Here is a 20,372-nt window from a genome sequence, read left to right as displayed (position 1 = left end):
CTCATCCTCTGTTGTCCCCTTCTCTTGCCTTCAATCTTTCCTAGCATCAGGGTCTTTACCAATGAATCAGTTCTTCACATCAGGTGGCCAAAGTATTGGAGTTTTACCTTCAGCATCAGTTCTTCCAATGTATATTCAGGACTGGTTTCCTTTAGGATGGACTGGTTGGATCTCCTTGCAGTCCAAGGGACTCTCAAGAGTCTTCTCCAACACCACTGTTCAAAAGCATCCATTCTTCAGCGCTCAACTTTCTTTATAGTCCAACTCTCACATCCATACATGACTGCTGGAAAAACCATAGCTTTGACTAGATGGACAAAGTAATGTCTGCTTTTCAATATGCTGTCTAGGTTGGTCATAGGTTTTCTTCCAAGGAGCAAGCGTCTTTTCATTTCATGGCTGTAATCACCATCTGCAGTGATTTTGGAACCCCCCAAAATAAGCCCTGTCACTGTTTTCATTGTTTCCCCATCACAAAGCCAGAAGGAATCCTCAGTCTTTTAAGTCAGGCAGTCCTTCCCAAGACTCCTGGTGATCTGAGTGGCCCTCTGTGCCGGGAACTGCCTTTATCCTCAGGACCAGAAAGCTTTCTCTCTGCCTGAAGATTTGCATTTCAAAGAGGTGACTCCAGGGCCCTTAAGAAGAGCCTTCCTGAACTGTAAGGCTGGCAGGAGGCGGGCCAGCTCCAGGGTTCACAAAGGGGAGGTGGATCTCTGTAGTGATCTAAAGAAAGGGAGGGCAGAAAGGTTTCCTTCCAGTAGCTTGGCTGAGGCTTTCCCACAGTCTTTCCACCGCAAATCTCAGCTTGCAGGCCTCCCACAGCCCTGCCTGCCGCCCTCGGGCTGCCTTGTGGCTTCCCAGCTACTGCCCCACACCACTGGCCTCTTTGGGGACACTTGGGTGTCTGATGAGTTGTGTGGACTCTGCTCATGGGGCTGCTCTCTGCTGAATGAAGCACATGACCTCCCAAAGGCCCACCCACGGGGGACTGTCCCTTCTCTGGCCGGCTTCCCTGCCATTTCTCCGCCTCGGCCACCAATCTGGGCATAACCAGGGCTCGGGGGGGGAAAGGGAGTGCTCTGGACAATGCCAGCTGGTAGGCCTTCCCAAGGCGAGATGGTGCATCTTTAGAAAGGCCTAGCTCGGGTTGTTACCCACAGTGGTCAGTGGACCCCATCAGTGTTGGCAGAAGCCTGGGGTGGGGTTGGGGGCCTGGCCCGTAACCAGGTGAGGAAAAGCCTGTGGGGAGGGCGGGCACAAGGAGTGGGCAGCCCCGCAGAAGGCTGGCCAGTGACCGTGGCATGTGAGAGGCTACACGGGGTCAGGGAAGCTGTATAACCTTCCATTTAACTTGGATTAAAAAAAACAAAAGTGAAACTGAAGTCGCTCAGTTGTGTCTGACTCTTTGCGACACCATGGACTGTAGCATACAAGGCTCCTCCATCCATGGAATTTTCCAGGCAGGAGTACTGGAGTGGGTTACCATTTCCTTCTCCAACAAACAAAGGCGATACTGAAAACTCATCCCCTGACCGCATGGAGCCTCTCACCTGCCTGCCAGGGGGCATCTGGTTGAGAAGCTGGAAATCCTGCTCGTGGACAAAGAGTGAGCAATGAATTGTTGACCTTTCCTCTACATGTGCTTACCCTGGAGGTGGTGAGAGGTACCCAGCAGTTGGGACAGAGCCTTGACTCTTGGTGATGTGTGGGGACTTTGCCAAGGGGAAGAGCCTGGGTGCTGGGCCCTGCCCCTACCCACCCTGTTCCCCAACTCTGTGACCAGCAGACAGGACTTCACAGGGTGGCCTCAGTTTCTCCCTCTGTAAAATGGACACAGTACAGTTGTGCCAGGAGGACAGATTGAACCCAGGGTAGGGCACACATCAGCTGAGTGGTAAGCATCAGTGACAATCCAGCTCCTGCTCCTTGGAACCCTGGCCTAGAGGCTTGGCATGTTTGAGATTCTGATTATGACCTCTGAGGCCTACCTGCTGCCCCTGCCCACTGCCCTCATCCCTCCACCAGCTCCCTGGGTTCCACAATGTTCTTGTCTGGGCTCTACGGGGACCTCGATATGCCAATTCTTAGACTTGGTGGATGTGACCTTATTTGGAGAAAGGGTCTCTGCAGATATAATTATATGACAAATCTTGAGGTCATCCTGGATTAGCCAGGTGGGTCTCAAATCCAATGACAGGTGTCTAGCAGATGGATCTGAAAAAAACTAGATATCTATATGGAAAAAATGAATTGTGAATTGACCTCACACCATACACAAAGTTAATGAAATGGATCATAGACCTAAACGTAAAAACTAAGACTATGCAACTTCTATAACAAAAGTGCGTCAAGGCTGTATATTGTCACCCTGCTTATTTAACATATATGCAGAGTACATCATGTGAAATGCCAGGCTGGATGAAGCACAAGCTGGTATCAAGATTGCCAGGAGAAATATCAATAACCTCAGATATGCATATGTCACCACCCTAACGGCAGAAAGCGAAAAGAAACTAAAGAAAGAGCTTCTTGAGGAAAGTGAAAGAAGAGAGTGAAAAAGCTGACTTAAAACTCAGTATTCAAAAAACTAAGATCATGGCATCTGGTCCCAACACTTCATGGCAAATAGATGGGGAAACAATGGAAATAGTGACAGACTTTATTTTCTTGGGCTCCAAGATCACTTTGGACGGTGACTGCAGCCATGAAATTAAAAGACACTTACTCCTTGGAAGAAAAGCTATGACAAACTTAAGCAGTGTATTAAAAAGCAGAGACATTACTTTGCTGACAAAGGTTCATATAATCAAAGCTATGGTTTTTCCAGTAGTCATGTATGTATGGATGTCAGAGTTGGACCATAAATTATGGCTGAGTGCCAAAGAATTGATGCTTTTAAACTGTGGTGTTAGAGAAGACTCTTGAGAGTCCCTTGTACAGCAAGGAGATCAAACCAGTCAATCCTAAAGGAAATCAACACTGAATATTCATAGGAAGGACTGAAGCTGAAGCTCCAATACTTTGGCCACCTGATGTGAAGAGCTGACTCATTTGAAAAGGCCCTGATGCTGGGAAAGACTGTGGGCAGGAGGAGAAGGGGACAACAGAGAATGAAATGGTTGGATGGCATCACTGACTCGATGGATAGAAGTTTGAGCAAGCTCTGGGAGATGGTGAAGGACAGGGAGGTGTGGTGTGCTGCAGTCCATGGGGTTGCAGAGTCGGACTGGGGTTGCAGAGTCGGACATGACTGAGCGACTGAACAACAAAACTATACAACTTGTTTAAGAAAATTGAAAAAAAAAAAAAGAAAATTGAGGATCAAATCTTAGTGGCTCAAGTTTTGAAAAGATTTCTTAACTGTGATATGAAGAGTGCAAGCTATAAAATTTAAAAATTCATAAATCTGACTTCATCAAGATAAAATCACTCCTTCTCATCAAGAAACAGCTATGAAAATGAAAAAGGAAGCCACAGTCTGGGAGAAATATCTTCAATACAAGTATCTGACAAAGGACTTGTATCTAGAACTCTTACATTAAATAACAAGACAGCCCAAGTTAAAAAAAAAAGGGGAATTCCCTGGCAGTCCAGCAGTTAGGACTCAGTGCATTCACTGTGGAAGGCCTGGGTTCAATCCCTGGTCAGGGATCTGAGATTCTGTAAGCTCCACAGTGCAGCCAAAAAAAAAAAAAAAAAAAAAAAGTAAAAATATTTAAACACACACATCGCCCAGTTAAGATATATGACTAGCTGATGAGGTTGTACAAAGTTGCTCAACATCATTAATCATCAGGAAAATGCAAATCAGAACTACAACGTGATCCCACTTCAACCCACCAGGATGTCTGGAATCACAAAGATGGACAAAAACAAGTGTTGGGATGATGTGCAAAGTTGGACCCCTCATACATTTCTGGTGGGAAGGCAGCATGGTGCAACTGCTTTGGAAAACACTTTGGCAGTTCCTCAAACAGTTAAACATAGACTTACTATGTGACCCAGCAATTCCACTCCTAGCTATATATGCGGGAGAAAGGAAAACATCTGTCGACACAAAAAATTGCACACAAAACTTCACAGCAGGTTTATTTGTCAAGGCCAAAGCTTGGAAAACCCAAGAATGTACCAAAATCATTTTGATCCATTCAGACAATAAGACTAGTACTTAGTGATTAAAAAATGAAGAACTTACAAAACACAACAACCCGGATGAACTTCAAAGTCATTATGCTGAGAGTCAGGCAAGATTTCAATTACACAGAATTCTAGAAAAGGCAAACCAATGTGGAGTGACAGAACAATCGCTGTGAGAAGTGGGGGTGGCAAGAAGGGGTAGGAAGGAGTGAGCACTGGGGCATACAAGGTAACTTTTTGGGGTGATGGACATACATTCACCATCTTCGCTGCTGTGGTTTTACAGGTGGATATGTATCAAAACCCATCCAATTGTACACTCTGAATATGTGCAGGTTTTGAAAGATGAACCAGCAACCTTCAAATCCTAGAGGACCCTTGTGTTGTGATGTCATGGACACACTGTGGCTAGCACAAGAGGAAACCATCTAAGTACAGGTACAAGTGGGAACTGACTTGAGGGAATAAATAGCAGCAAGCCACGACCCGGGGAGCTTTGCAAATTTGGCCACTCCTGTCTGCCCTTCCCCACCCCCTCCAGTACTCTGTCCTTTTGTTCACTTCCTGCATGGAAAATTCTTCAGAACTGTCTAGATGACTCCAGTGTACACTTAGTGGTCTTCAATGTGTAAATTCACAAACTCTAGCAGTTATCATCTGCAACTTTTTTCTTCCTTGATCTTAGAATAATTCTCTCATGTTACAATAAATTGCTCTTCTTCAGGAGCCAGCTATAGACCAAGCTTCTTCGTCTGACACTCCTAGCTGTTTGTGCACTGGTTCTAATGATTCTTTACCCCATGTCTGCCCTACAGAAAGCCCTCCATCCTCCCAGAAATCCCATGATCTCTACTCGTCTTCAGAGTTCACCTGGTACTAAGTTCTACCCTGACCTCCACACAGCACTTTGCTACCTAACCAGGGAAAGACTCAGCATCCTGAACTGAAAGCTGCTGTGTCCCCCTACCGAGGCAGGAATGGCAAAAGTGGGGTCCTGGCCCCTCTGGAACTGTTCACAGGGAGTTGCCTCCAGCCTGGGCATCCTGCTTCCCCTAGGTTGCCACAGCATGGGCCAGAACCAGCCCCAAGAGTGAGGGGGAAGCCATCCAGTAAAGAGTTAGAAACTAAGGACATTCAACAACAATGGCAACAGAATCCTGAGCCCTCTTCTCAGGCACCAGGCAGCTTCGCAAAGGGGAACGAGCCTTGCAGGCAATGTAAGCAAAAGGTCTAAGACACCAGGTCACTGAAGGGTGCTCTGCCTTCCTGCTCTAGGAGTCCCAGTGGCCTTGGGTGGCCGCCCTTGGTCTCTGTGCAGCTCCGCTTGGAGGGGTCCTGGCTTCCCTTCACGCCCAGACACACTGTCTTGGCTCCCCCTCCCCCAGTCTAGGTCAGCACACTTTCCTGAGACCTTTCACCAAACTGCTGTTACTTCAAACCAACACCCGGACCTTCCTTATTTGTTTACACCCAAAGTCAAATAATTCAGTTGGGACAGTTGACCAGTTATGAGAAGATACTGCCGCAGCACTTAAACAGCTCTTGAAAAGTGTCCCAAATTTGGAAGAGCACAAATCATGTGCTACAGGCTGATCCAGCATCCGACAGGGTCATCTCTGGAGCTGAAGCCCAGTCCAGAAGTGTGGAGTGTGAATTTTGTTGGGGGGCAGGTGGTGAAAAGCAGGCAAGACATTCCCCAACAGTCTCAGCTTTTACACTCCAGTCGTCATCAGAAAGCAAGTGTGGGCCACAATCGCAGTTCCCCACCTAGTGAGAGGGGAGCCCGATTTCAAGGCATGGTAGAAGGCAAATAGCAAGCATCCTCTCTGGACATTCTGGATGATTCCATGTGATACCCGTTTAGTTCCTGATGCACACCCGATTGATTACCACCACATGTGCTAATGAAGAGGAGTGAAAATCTAATGAAGAGGAGTGAGATGAAATGGAGAAATGCCAAACCAAAGATGCATCACTTATACATGTCAGATATCTGGGTAAGCACTTAGAAACCCTGGAGCCTTTCAGGGCACTGAGACCAGAGCACATGTTCCTGGCATCTCTGCTTGCATCTCTCCAGGCAAGTCCACTTTCTGTTGAAAAATCAGACATCACCACCTGTACCCCCAGTATCTAGTCATCTCTAGGTGGGTACCAAGGTAAAAAAAAGGTGCTCACGTTCAAAATTTAGTCAGCTTATCCAGTGGAACCAATGGGATGATGCTGTACTGGGGAGATACACCTTTTCTTTATTAAAAGTTGGTTACTGACCCACAGGAGTGAAGCCATTCACTTTCTAGAGCGATGGAAATGGATAGCATTGTGCATGGATTTACGCGCCTTCTGGGTCCGTCATGAAGCAATTGTTGCCCCTATCCTGGGTCCTCAGCTGAACAAAAAGGGGACCAGAGCCCAAGCACATGGCCTCAGGCCCCTGTCCCCTGCCCATTGTGGGGATGGGCTTCCTGAAGCCCTGCTGCCTTAAGACAGATTGTCTGGCACCTCAGACAAACAACACGCTTCCCAGTGACCTCACCAGAGAGTCCAAAGACAACACTCCTTTAAAACTTCTTTTTTCTAGTGGAAAATCCAAAGCTGCAAATACTTTCCACTGCCAAAAGGTAAGGTTGGAGCCAACTGTGGTCTAAAACCTGAGGTCAATGTGCTAAGGGGACAAGATTCATTTCACAAATATTTACTAAATGCTGGGCTCAAAGACAACATGACACACAGAGCAAAAAGAGGCTGAAATAAAAGCAAGTTACAACAACTAAAGAACTTTTCCTAAGTCACAAATGTGCACAAGTGACGGTCATATAACTGTATGAAATGACTCAATCTCTATCTCCTTCTCTCCCTCTCACTTTCAGAGTCGTTCAAGCAGTGGGTGCTCCAAGCAGCATGTGCAGAAGGACCCCTGCACTTCCAAGCCCAGTTTCTGGCAGGGGAAGTGCGTGCTTCTCAGAGGCCCAGAGGGGGAAATCTCCAGCACACCCACCACCTGCCTGCCCTCTGGCAGCCTGTGTGACTGAGCCAAAGACCCTGGCGGGTGATGAAGGGGGCTGGCAGGTGGCGATCCAACTGGGATGCAGGGCTGAGAAGGGCAAGGGGCAGAATTCCTGGTCCCAGCTCTGGGGACAGTGTGGGCAGAACAATCCAGACCTGCCAGCAACTTCCCCCCCAGGCAGCACAAACTCTCCCCTGCAGAGTCTCTGTGGGTAGGGTGGGCAGAGGGTGGCCTGCAGTAAAGTGCCATTTGAAGGCTTCACCCTGTCTCTGCAGGAATAGGGGAGGGAGTGAGAAGACGAGCCAGGCTTGCCAGCAAGCTAACTGACCGTCAGGCCTGAGGTAGGCCCCTTTCTCCTTCCTGAGGTCTTCTGAGAGGGTTGGAAGGATTCTTATTTAAGGGGCGATTTCCTGACACTCCCCTATAGCAAAAATTTCTACTATGACTTACATTACACCTGAATGCAGAAACATGAAAAGCAACTGAACCTCTAATATTGTAACAAACACCATGTGAAAGCAGGAGCCATTACTGGGCTTGCTCTGTGCAAATTCCTAACCTGGCCTGCTTTCCTCCTGATCAGCACTAGGCATGAGGGGCTGCTGTTTCAGGGGGAGAAGCAACTTAAGTTGGGCGCTTTAGGCACTGAGGGTGGGGAGGAGGAGCAGACAGGCCAGCCCGGCCCTTGCAGGCTGAATCTGGAGGCAGTGGGTGGGGTGAGCCGGGGTGCGGGTAGGAGACGAAAGGCAGCAGGGCAGCTGGTGGCAGCTGGGAGGGACCTGAGCCCAAGGGCTCCTCTCTCTGGGAGGGGAAGCCGAGAGTCCCCAGGCCTCATCCTCTTTGAAGGGCCCAGGGAAGCTGTCCTCCCAAATTCCCTGAGCTCCGAAAAGATGGGTCCTGGGTGCTGCTTCTCCTGGAAGCAGCTGGCGGTGCCCGTGGGAGGCTGCGGCTTTCAGGCACAAAGTCAAATGGCCTGGAAAAAGTATGGGCCACTGCTCAGCACAAAAGCAGGGTGTCCTGTGAATTACCCCCTGGGGAGACGCCACTCTCCGTGGGCTGAGGTGTGGGCACACAAAGAGGGCACGAGCAGTTTACCGTCGCAGTCTCTGAGTCCTTTCTCAGACCATTTCTGATGAATTTTAGGTGATGTCACAGTCCAGCCACAGCCCACAATTTTGAGTGCTGTCAAGTCCCTTCCACTACTAAGCTTTTAAAGGATTAAAGTGCTCTTTGTGTCTTCTACCTGAAAACACTAACAAGTCTTGGGATGAAGGGAAGGCCCCCTATGAGATGATATGGGTCACTACTTAACTCAAAGCACTCACTCCCTCCCACCCACAGCATGCAGGCCCCAGGCACGAGGGGCAAGGGCACTTTCAGCTGCTCCAGTGAGGAATACAAATGTGATACAGGGCCAGTCTTCAGTGCAGTCTCTGGGGTACAACTGCATCATCAACGAGGGAAGGGAGGGGGACTAGGAGGGCTCATCTTCAAGTCAGCCCTCCTGCAGAGCACTCAGTCAGATGGCAGTGCTGGGGCAGTGGCACAGCTGGAGTCTTGAAGGTGATTCTCATTCTCTGGGCGGGACTCTGCAGCGGCTCTTTGGAGGTCCAGGCAGGCCAGGTCCATCTCTGAGTTGTTCCCTTCCAAGAGGTTCTGGTGAATTCTCGGCTGCTGGTCAGGCTGTGGTTTCTCCTTGGAGGCCTGGTTGCAGTCATCACAGTGGCCGCAGGCACAGGGCTGTGGGCGGCTGTGGGTGTGCCAGTGCTTCAGGAAGGCACAGCTGTGGTGGAACGCCTTTCCGCACTCTTGACACACGTAGGGGCTCTTCTCAGTGTGCACTATCTGGTGGTTGAGGAGGTTGAATCGCCGGCTGAAGGTCTTCCCACACTCACTGCACTCATAGGGCTTCTCACCGGTGTGCACCCGGCGGTGCTGGTTGAGGCCTGAATGCCCCCGGAAGGCCTTTCCGCACTCCTTGCACATGAATGGCTTCTCTTCCTTGTGGACACGCTGGTGGTGAGTGAGCTGGGAGATGCCCTTGAAGGCTTTTGGGCACTGGCTGCATGTGTAGGGCTTCTCACTGCTGTGCGTGCGTTGGTGCTCCATTAGGTTGGAGCTCCTGGTGAAGGCCTTGCCGCACACATCACAGGAGTAGGGCCGCTCACCGCTGTGGATGCGCTGGTGCTCCTTGAGCGTGAATTTGCGCCCAAAGCGTTTCCCACATTCATCACACCCATAGGGCTTCTCGCCAGTGTGGATAATCTGGTGTTTCATGAGGCTGGAGCCACGTGTGAAAGTCTTTTCACACTCACCACATGTATAGGGCTTCTCACCGCTGTGGGTGCGCTGGTGCTCCATGAGTGAGAACTTGCGCTGAAAATGTCTCCCACACTCACCACACTTAAAGGGCTTCACGCCACTATGGATGACTTGGTGCTTGACGAGGTTGGAGTTCCGGGTAAAGGATTTCCCACACTGCTGACACACGAACCGCCTCTCTGTGTCTTTGAAACTCGGCTGCCTTACAACCAAATCCTGCTTACCTCCGCAGCTGCTTCCCTGCATCTCTCTTCCCTCACCTGGGGAGCTGCCTTGGCCTTTCTCCTCAGGAGGGTCATCCCTGCTGGAACTTGTCTGTGGACAACAGGCATGTTTCTGTCTGTTCTCAAGTGTTTCCTCCGACTGCCCAGTTACCTGGCCCATGTTGCCAACCTGAAGATCGGCCCCTGGGAGTTCTTTTGGACAATTTTTCTCCTTTGAAATTGTCAGCGTGCTATTCATCCTGTCACCTGGAAAGACATAGAGAGCACCAAGTGTCACTACCTTCCTGGGTCTCAATTTAGGTTTGTTCTTTAACCCTCACCCTCACTCCAAGGCTGAGAAGAGCTGAATCAGGAGTTGAGGACATGGGAGAGAAAGCAAGATGACCATCAGCAGACAGGAAGGCAAGAGGGGAGGAGGTAGCAGTGAGCTAAAAACAGAAGAGCTGTTGTGAGACAGAGGATTCCATGGCAGATTTAAAACTGTCGTGAAAGAGAAGGTCCAACCCAAAGTGACCATGCCACCCTCCATCAACTGCTGCTCTTTGCCAATGGCTCAGGCAAGCCAGTAGAGCTCCTCTCACTCGTGCATCCCTGTGGTGATCCTCATCCTGTGGACATCTGCTACCCATGGTTTCTCTCCTTGCTCTAGCTGGATGATCAGCTGAGGCTTGGAGAACGAAAATCCTGTCCATGGAGAACAAGGTTAATCACTCCTGGACTCAGTCCAGCATTAGTATCTTCAGGACCAGAGAATAAAGAACTTTCTAGAAAGTGTCACTGGGAAGGTCCTGAAAAAAGGCACAGTCCCTCTAGGGGCAAAGAGCTCTGAGTGTATGAAAAGGCTTGGCGTGTATCAAGAGTCTTAAGTAGGTGGTGATTTGGGCCAAGAAGATAACCATGTTATTATTTGGTCTGCCAGATGGGCAGCCTTGTGGGAAGTGGGGAGTTAGTGCAGAGACACTGAAGGACAGAGGGCTGGAGCAAAGCTGCAGGGAGTATCAAGGAGTGAACAGAGCTGAAAGGCTGCCTGTTTCACCATGTAAGAGAGGAGATGTCTCTGTTCCTTACACCAAACCTCACTGCCTGGTGAGGGGCAGAAACAACCAAGGGGGGGACAGTGGAGGAGCCTTTGCCAGCTCTTTCCAGATGCCTCCAGACTGGAAAACCAAGTCCTGGGCCTCTATGCCCTGGGCTCTATATGGCTTGATGCAAGGAACAGATGCTTCTAAACTCTATAATATGAAATGTACATAAAAGACAACCTTGGTAAAAATAAGTATAAATTAATGCATATAAATTTTCAAGCATAACTTGCACTTATCTTTTGGGTAGATGAGGTTTAGTTAACCCCCGATTTTATATCAAAATACCTATAGGCCTAAAACCATTTAGATAAAACTGTCTTTGAGGTAAAAGCTTGGACACCAGTGTATTACTGACCTGATGGGAAATGCATTTATTCTTAGAATCATAGTAACTAGCAAGAAAAGGAATTCAGAAATAAACTGAGTCCTGAGACAGGATGGGGGCCTGACTGTGTGCAGGATCCTTACCCACTGACACCAAATGGTGGTGATTCTCTAGCATCACTTGCTTGTACAGCTTCCTTTGTCTGTGATCCAGAAGCTTTCATTCTGTCTTGGTGAAGTACACGGCAACATCCTCAAAAGATACTGGCACCTAAAACAAACCATTGCTGTGGTTTCAGGGGAATTTACCCCCATGGGTCCCAGGATGAGCTGGCAGCAACAAAAAACATGGATCGTGGTGGGGCCCAGAGAGCTCGGCAAGAGCTGTGACAGTGGGACGGGAAAATGCAACAGATGGAGGCTGATGGGAGGGGATGCCAGGCCAAGGGGCTGGAGACCCACTCACCTTGGGTCTGGCTGTCAGGATGGCTGCCATCTTGGGGGTACAGGGATGCTAAGGGGGTGGAGAGAGACTGATGTGAGCTGAGCCTATGCACTGTGTGACCTTGTCCAGATAAGGCCCCAATCAGAGCTGCTAACAAAATTCAACACATAACACTTTCCAAAGCTGAGCTTCTGTCCCCTCTCCTCAGGAGACAAGGATTCCATCTCTCCTCATGCTGGACCCGCCTAGCCAGGCTGCCAGACTGTTAAGGGAGTGTCTTTCTTCTTTCCTTTTCTCACTTCCTTCCTCTCTCAGCCCTCCTACCACATGACTAGCCCCTCAATCCTGACTTTCAAGCTATCCCTGGAAGCCCCACTGCCACTCCCTTGCCCCTGAGGTCAGGGTTCTTTACATACACGTATAAATGTATATATATATATATATACAATTTTATTTATTTATTTTTGGCTCCTCTGGGTCTTTGCTGCTGCATGGGCTTTTCTCTAGTTGCAACCCCATGGACTGTAACCCACCAGGCTCCTCTGTCCATAGAATCCTCTAGGCAATAATACTGGAGTGGGTTGTCATTCCCTTCTCCAGGGGATCTTCCTGACCCAGGGATCGAACCCAGGTCTCCTGCATTGCAAGCAGATTCTTTACCGTCTGAGCCACTAGGAAGCCTATATATATATATATATATATATATATATATATATATATATATGCTTTTATTTATTTTTGGCTGTACTGGGTCTCTGTTGCTGCATGGGCTTTTCTCTAGTTGCAGAGAGTGGGGACTACTCTCCAGCTGTGGTGCACAGGCTTCTCACTGAAGTGGCTTCTCTTCAGTAGTTGCAGCATGTGGCCTCAGTAGTTGCAGCTCCTGGCCTCTAGAGCACAGGCTCAGTAGTTGTGGTGCATGGACTCAGTTGCTCTGCAGTATGTGGGTTCTTTCCATCCCAGGGATTGAACCCGTGTCTCCTGTATTGGCAGGCACATTCTTTACCACTGAGCCACCAGGGAAGCCCCGCAGAAGGAGATCGAGCTCAGGGTTCTTAAAGAAAAACTTCAAATACACGTCACTTTCACTTGTAAACAGACTTGCTCTCAGAGAAAGAGAAAGACCAAGCTGGTGGAATGCATGATGGAGGCTTTCCCCCTCCAATGCTGGGAGAGAGGGTGCTTTCTGAGAGCACAGGCTGAGAGCTGTGGACTGGGGGTGAGCAAAGAGAGTAGCAGGCAAAGGGCATGGCCCATACCCAGCCCGAAGATGGGCCCCAGCTGGGCCGTTGGGGGAAGAGTGGGTGTCACAGCCTGTTAGAGCCCCGAGAAAGGGCAAGGGGACAGGGTCCCTGGAACAATTTAAATCGCCCCAAATTTCCTTATCACCCACAATGAGCTGTCAGTTAACAATGTGCTGTGCTTAGTTGCTTAGTTGTGTCCCACTCTCTGTGACCCCCATGGACTGTAGCCCTGCCAGGCTCCTCCATCCATGGGGACTCTCCACACAAGAATACTGGAGCGGGTTGCCATGCCCTCCTCCAGGGGATCTTCCCAACCTAGGGACTGAACCTGGGTCTTCCGCATTGCTGGCAGATTCTTTACCGTCTGAGCCACCAGGGAAGCAGAAGTAGTAGAATGATGGGGGAAAAATATCTTAACAAATGACAAAAAAATTCAACTTGAAATGTCCTTGCACCAATTAAAGGAGTACATTTTTATTTTAAAGAAACACCATCAACTGTCAGTGACTAGAGAAAAATTAATACTAAATCACTTGCAAGTAGCTATGTAACTAACCTCCAAGTTGGGACAAAAAGCTTATAACAAACCAAGAATTCTTCCCTAAATTGGCAAAGCCAAATGAATACAAAATCATTTCTTAGAAAGCACCTAAGAGTTGCCTAAGCAGTGAGAACAAGAGGGACTAAAGTTCAGGAGATAACCATGGATAATTAATTTAATGTTCTTTTCTTGGACAACTCAAGGCACAGGGAACAGGCTGAGAATTACAGTTTGTCCTGAGCAGAAGTTTAAAGCAGTCTGAGAAGGCTGTTGTAACAAAATCATAGACATGAGACATCTTAAGCATATGGTTGTCTTTTCCTCTCATGGTGTATATGAACTTCTGAAGCTAAAAAGGCCCAACAACTAAACTGAAAGTCTGAAAAGCAGAGCTCAGGGAACTGATGATACAAAACTTAAGAGTTAAGGAACCTTTAAGGGAAGAAGTCTGGTGAACAAACTAGGTTTTCAGATGAAAGCCAAGAAATAATCAAAGGCAGCTGATACCTTACTAAAACAAAACCCAACCCGCATTCCATTCAGTACCTTCCTGAATTAAGGGGGCTAACTTCCACTTTATCAACCTAGCAAAGAAAGGGTGAAACTTTTCCAGGGGAAGATATAATCTTCAGGAGTATCTATAATTTTAAAGATTCTAAAATATGAATTAAATTAACATTTAATTGTAAATACTGCAGGATTATTTATATTTCTAGCATTTAACTAAAAATAACTACATTACCAAGAAATAGGACCATAAGAACAAACCTCAAAAAGAAGAAAAACAACACAGAACAGAACCAAATAAGCAATCTACATATTTGAGTTAACAAACTAAGACATTAAAATATAATTAATATGTTAAAGAAAATAGTGAAAGAGATGGAAGAAATACATGAAAAGATGGCAATTTCCCTAGACAACATCTGTATCAGAAAAGAATCAAAAGGATACTCTTTAACTGAAACGTCTAAAGTGAGCTCAATAAATGGTATTAATAGGAGATAAGGCTTCCCTCATAGCACAGTTGATAAAGAACCTGCAATGCAGGAGACCAGGGTTCGATTTCTGGGTCGGGAAGATCCCCTGGAGAAGGGAATGGCAACCCACTCCAGTATTCTTGCCTGGAGAATCCCATGGACAGAGGAGCATGGCAGGCTACAGACCATGGGGTCACAAAGAGTCGGAAATGACTTAGCAACTAAACCGCCACCAACAGGAGAGTAACACAAAAGTCAGAATTTTGAATTGGATGACATGTCGATACAAAATACTATAAATAAAAGCCCAGACATTAAAAAACAAAAAAGTGGAAAATACAGAAAAGACCAATAAGAGACATATGAAACACTATAACTGAAGATCTATGAAGAAAACAGATCTGAACAAACGTTTACAAGATTTTCTAAATGTAAGAGGAAGGTATTAACCAACAGATTTAAGAAGCTCTAAGAATATCAAGCAAGAGAAATTAAAAAAAAAGAAAAATTATACAAAGGCACAACATAGTTCCACTGATGAAAACCAAAGAAAAAGAGAAAACTTTACAACCAGCATGGGGGAGAAGGAGTAAGGAGAAGACATAGTACCTTCAAAGGAGCAGTAAGAAGAGTTAGAACTAGAGCTAACTTCAAGGAAAAAGATGGCAGAAATTGGAAAAATAGGATAAAAATCATAGGCACCACAATAACCATTTGCGTGAGTTATTTTACGACAGGAGGTCCTGGTAAGGAACACATAACCAACAAGCCACAACCAACCAGAAGAGTTCGGAAAAGGCCAAAAGGAGATGTCACATGTCCCAGGATCCTCTTTGCAGGAATCCATTTTGGCTAAGCAATGCATGTGCCACCAGGAAGGGCCCTGAGTCAGAATGACTTGCCAAAGACAACCCAGACGCTAATCCCACCCATAAAACCCGAGACTGCAGGCCACGTGGCCGAGCAGTTCTCCTGGGTTCCCTTACCCTACTGTTCTCTGCCTGGGTGCCCCTTCTCAGTAAAATCTCTTGTAAAGTCTCAGTAAAGTCTCAGGATGTATGCCTCCTTGGACAATTCATTTCCAAGTGTCAGACACGAGCCCTCTCTCAGGCTCTGGAAGGGGTCCCCCTTCCTGCAAAACCATGAGGTGAAATGCTGAGGGCTGCTGGCCACATGATGTCATAATGTCTTCCCTATTTACTGCTGGTCACAAGAGATGAAGTGAACCTAAGGGTGGGACAGAGCTGGGATGTCCCCCAGAGGTGGGATGTCCATTCCCTTGGTGGAAGTGCTCAGTAGGGCTCCTGCCAAAGCTTGATCTGATTCTATGCCGCCTTGGGACTCAGCCTCTGGTTTACAGAGGACCTTGGGACAGAGGGACCGGTTAAGGGCACCACAATGGAGCAGCCAGCACTGATCCAGAAGGTGGGCTGTTTCCTGGTTTCCTCTGCAAATCAGTGTCACAGGGGAAAGAGGAGGCTGGGGAGGGAGATTGTTCTGGATTAAAAAAGAGTTAAGTGGCCAACAGCCAAGTGCAGTGGAAGTCCCTGATGACATGCTAGCATGAACAAATGAGGAATCAAAGGGGGAGTGGAGGGTGAGGGTGGGGCAACTGCTGCCCACATGGTGAGTGAATCGTGGCCCCCGGGTCAGGGAAGAAAATGTCTTTCTCAAGAGATGCACAGTGAACCATTTGGGGAGAACAGGGCTTGTGAAGTGACTTTCAAGTATTTTAATGAAAACAAAAGAAAGAGAGATGGAAAGAGGGGGAGGGAGGAAGAGAGCGTGAGGGAGGGAAACAAGCACATAAGGCAAGCTGGAGGCCACTGCTAACCCTGGGAGGTGGGTACTGGGCTTCGTTAGACCATTCCACTTGTCCATTTGCTTGACAATGCTCAAAGTTAAAAGGGAAAACAGTCTGGTAGTTCCTTAGTAAGTAAACATAGTTATCATCAGGCCCAGTAGTTCCACTCCTGAGTATATGCTCAAAAGAATTGAAAACATGTTTTCATAAAAACTTGTCCACCAAAAAAAAAAAAAAAAAAAGAGAAAGAAACCTGTCCACCAAAAGAAAAAAAACTTGTCCACCCATGTGAATTAAGTGCAAAACAACTCATAATCTCCAAAAGGTGGAAACAACCCAAGTGTCTATCAACAGAAGAGTGGAAAACCAACCATGGTCTAGACAAAGATGGAACATTATTTGGCTGCAAAGGAGAATGAAATACTGACCCACGCTACCATGTGGGTGAACCTGGTGTCATGATGCTAAGTGAAAAAACCAGACACAGACACAAAAGGCCACATCCTGCATGATCAACCCTGAATATTCACTGGAAGGACTGATGCTGAAGCTGAAGCTCCAGTATTTTGGCCACTTGATGCAAAGAGCTGACTCACTGGGAAAGACCCTGATGCTGGGAAAGATTGAGGGCAAGTGGAGAAGCGGGCGACAGATGGTTGGATGGCATCACCGACTCAATGGACATGAGTTTGAGCACACTCCAGGAGATGGTAAAAGGCAGGGAAGCCTGGTATGCTGCAGTTGATGAGGTCGCAAAGAGTCGGACACAACTGAGCAACTAAACAACAACTACTGCGTGATTCTACTTATATGATGCAAGATAAGATTTCACAAGAGCTTTCTTGATCGAGCTTTGAGATTATGACTAAAAACTCTTTTCCTCCAATTAAAATAAATAAATTAAATTTAAAAATATTTAAGATAAATATTGTGGAAAAAAAAAAAAAAAAGAAAAACTCTTTTCCTTTCACCTTCTCAGGCAGTTTGCTAAGCTCCCACCCCACGGACCTCCCATATCAGGGCCCCTCTCTCCTGGGCCACTAAACCCATGGCCCAAGTCCCACTTATTGAGGTCTCACACTCTGGGGCCAGGTACCAGACAGCTAGGATAGTCCCTGTGTCCTGGAGCCTGAGAAACCATTCAAACTAGCCACCGCCTAGGGACCCTGTGGACACTAGCTACCGTTATCAGGTGCGCCTTCCTGCGGCACTCACCGCTTCTTCTGCCTGTCATCTCTCCAGAGTGTCACTGTTCTGTAGCTCACTATAAACAAAAAATCTTTAAATCTTATAAAACATATGACATATCCAGAGAGTCATAGGTAGATCCAGGGAGTCAGAGAGCCAGGGGCTGGGATTGGGTGGGGTGGGGTGACTGCTTCTTTTCGGGGTGATCAAAGTGTTTGGAAGTTGCTACTGGTGACAGCTGCACAGTGTTGCCAATATACTTAATGTCGCTGTCAAGGGATTCTCTTTTACCATGTTCACTGGGAAACCACCATCATTCACTAAGAGGCCTGCACAAGCTGAAGGGGTGTGTGTGTGCACGCACACGTGTGTGTGTGTGTGTGTGTGTGGAATACTGATATTAGCAAGGGTTTTCAGACTATTGCCAAATTGTTTTCAAACACATCACAACCTTATTTTTTTCTCTATCATGACCGTACTGCCAGGTCACCAACCATTTTGAAAAACACAGAAAAACTTAAAGGAAGAGGTGTTTTCTCTAATCCTATATCCCAAGTTGTGCTGCAAGCCCTCAAGAGAGAAGACACTTGAACTGTGACTGCCCAAGAGAAACACGTCATGGACAGTTCACTGGTGGATGGAGACTGATGCTCAAGTTCAGTACCACAAGGCGCATCAGAGGTGCCAGCCAGCAAGCTGGTTACACACAGCAGCGTCTATCCTTGGGACCTAGCACCCCACTGGCAGCATAGTTTCAAATCCTGGAAAGAAACATGACAAGCCCTGTGCTCACAGACCCTGTGTGTGTGTGTGTTAGTTGCTCAGTCGTGTCTGACTCTGCCACCCCATGAACTATAGCCTGCCAGGCTCCTCTATCCATGGAATTCTCCAGGCAAGAACACTGGAGTGGATTGCCATTCCCTTCTCCAGAGGATCTTCCTGACCCAGGGATCGAACCAGGGTCTCCTGCATCGCAGGCAGATTCTTTACCGTTTGAACTACAGGGAAATCCTTTTCACAGACCCTAATGCCCTAAAAGCCCCGGGTAGGAACAGTGTGACCTTCTCAAGCAGGAATGGAAGAAAAGATATGGAAGGAGCTTGCAGAACTGGAGGGTGGCTTCTCCCGAGACACTGTGGCCTCTCCAGAGTAGGGGAGAAGCGGAAGGATGATTCTAGGCCCCGGGGCTCGGGTTTCCCAGAGATAGGACACCAGGTATGCAGGTGAGGGCCTCTCAGATAGCAGCACTTGGGGCAAGGAGCTGGGAAGGTCCCAAGAGTCTGGGGAACCCGGCAGCCCCTTCCAGGCTGGTCCACCCCACAGAGGGGAGGCAGACTCCCCGTCACTGGCTGAGCCTGGCTGGGGGCCGCGGGATGGAGACAGGTGAAAACGTGGGCACCAGAGGGAGAAGCAGAGCGCTTCAGTGCTGATGTCTTCTGAAGACCACGAGATGGGGCTATTTCCCCAGAAAAAGAAAACGGAAACAAACACCAGGGAAGGCATGCAGCAGTTCTACTGAGGGCGGGTCAGGGAATTGGGGCTTTGTCGTCCACCGAGAGGAACGCACGGGGCCACAAGGGTTGGCCGCCTTCTGCCCTGCTGGAACTTCCTCTGGGCTTTAGTAATTCAAGACCCCAAGTGCTCAGTGCCAGGCAGCCTTCCCGGAGATCCGTGTCACCTGCCAGCCACCCAGGGGAAAGGCCTGAGGACCAGTCTGAGAGCTGCTCGGGGCCAGCAAAGGCCTCTGGGAGCAACCTCGCAACCCGGGTCTCCAGGCTCTGCTCTTTGCGGGGGTGGGGGTGGGGAACAGAGAGATGCTACCTGCTCCCAGCCCTTCATGGAGTGCCTATCTCACTCATGTGGAGAAGCTTCCGGACCTTGCCCTCTTCTACTCCACACTAGCCCAGAGTGGCTCTTGCCTTTGCACTGGCTGTTGCCTCTGGCCCCAATGATCTTTCACCTCCGTTCAGTTTTTCCGAAAGGTTGCCTTCTAACCACACTGCTTAAACCCGGACCCGACCTCTCTTCTCTATTTCTGCCTCGCAGCACTTAGCACTGGTTAACATACTCTGTGATTCTTTTCTGTTTGCTTATTTTTAAAATTAACTCATTTATTTTAATTAAAGGCTAATTACTTTGCAATACTATAGTGGTTTTGGCCATACATTGACTCTGTGGTTCTTAATTCCAAACGTCGACTCTTTCTTGCCCATTTCTTGCCACTAGAATCGGACCCCCCCCCCCCCAGCCCCAGCAGGGATTTGCGGGTTTTGTTCCCCAAGGCTGGATCTGCAGTGCCCGCTGCAGCCTGGCCTCCGGGAGTGCTTGGCTGTTGTCTGGGGGCCGGAGGGCTGGCACCGCTACCTCTGTCCAGAGCCCGGCATGCTTTGCCGCTCGGCCCCTGGCTTCCTCTTCTCGCACCTTCTCTGGACGTGCTCGGCCCCGCTAACATCCCTCACTACCCAGGAACACAACGCCCCACCCACCGAGAACCGCAGGGGGCCGGTCCAGGGACCTCGGGGGCTCACGTTCGCGGACGGTTGGCTGGGTGTCCCTGGGCGGGAGTGCTGCGACCTGACGCAGAGGCGCAAAATCCAAACTTACTCGCGTCGCGACGCTCTCCGAGCAGCCCTAGAGTCAGCCGCGAACCGCAGTCGGAGGAGAGAAACCGAGAGGAAAGGGGAGGGAAGCCCCGAGGGCTTTTTCGGCAGCTCTCCGCGCTCGCCACCTCCCAGGGCGTCCCTAACCACCTGCTGAGACCTGACTCGCGGGCTTCTGAGCCGTCCTTCCGTTCCCCCCCGCACCGCGCCCCCGTCCCTGCGTCGGAGAAAGTCCGAGGCCAAGGCCACCACCTCCGAGCAGCCCTCCACGGCACCACCCTCAGGGGGCGACGGGGCTTGACTTTACCCTTGGGTGCCGTGCGGGAGGCGCGTTCTGCACAGTAGTCCGTCTGTTCAGCTCCAATTTGCTGGGGCCGGGGCACTAGCAGGGCCGGTGGGGCGCGGCGTGGGATGGGGCGTGGTGGGGGGGGGCATGGAGCATGCGCAGCACAGCAGGAGGGAGGCCCGGCC

At 48.9% G+C, this 20,372-nt stretch overlaps 1 protein-coding gene across 1 annotated transcript; it reads right to left on the bottom strand.

Moving 5' to 3' along the window:
- Nucleotides 1-8,659: 8,659 nt before the first annotated feature.
- ZFP92 (ZFP92 zinc finger protein) lies at nt 8,660-11,612 on the bottom strand. Its single transcript, XM_055565279.1, has 4 exons — nt 11,566-11,612; nt 11,244-11,370; nt 9,860-9,936; nt 8,660-9,781 (listed from the first exon to the last, which is right to left on the bottom strand). Exons 2-4 carry the CDS (start codon nt 11,275-11,277, stop codon nt 8,660-8,662), a joined length of 1,233 nt encoding a protein of 410 aa, XP_055421254.1. The 5' UTR covers nt 11,278-11,370; nt 11,566-11,612.
- Nucleotides 11,613-20,372: the final 8,760 nt, after the last annotated feature.

The sequence above is a fragment of the Bubalus kerabau genome, chromosome X, assembly GCF_029407905.1.
Source record: "Bubalus kerabau isolate K-KA32 ecotype Philippines breed swamp buffalo chromosome X, PCC_UOA_SB_1v2, whole genome shotgun sequence".
NCBI classification, from domain to species: domain Eukaryota; kingdom Metazoa; phylum Chordata; class Mammalia; order Artiodactyla; family Bovidae; genus Bubalus; species Bubalus kerabau.
Note: the sequence above shows the minus strand (reverse complement) of the source record. Positions and strands in the feature narration are given on the sequence as shown.

What these genes read in the sequence shown, in the direction of transcription:
- ZFP92 (XM_055565279.1), bottom strand. Translation starts at nt 11,277, where the DNA reads ATGCTAGAGAATCACCACCATTTGGTGTCAGTGG. An exon ending in CCACCATTTGGTGTCAGTGG is followed by an intron (nt 9,937 to 11,243) that starts GTAAGGATCCTG and finishes ATGTCTTTCCAG; the next exon opens with GTGACAGGATGAATAGCACG. An exon ending in TCCCAGGGGCCGATCTTCAG is followed by an intron (nt 9,782 to 9,859) that starts GTTGGCAACATG and finishes TGTTGTCCACAG; the next exon opens with ACAAGTTCCAGCAGGGATGA.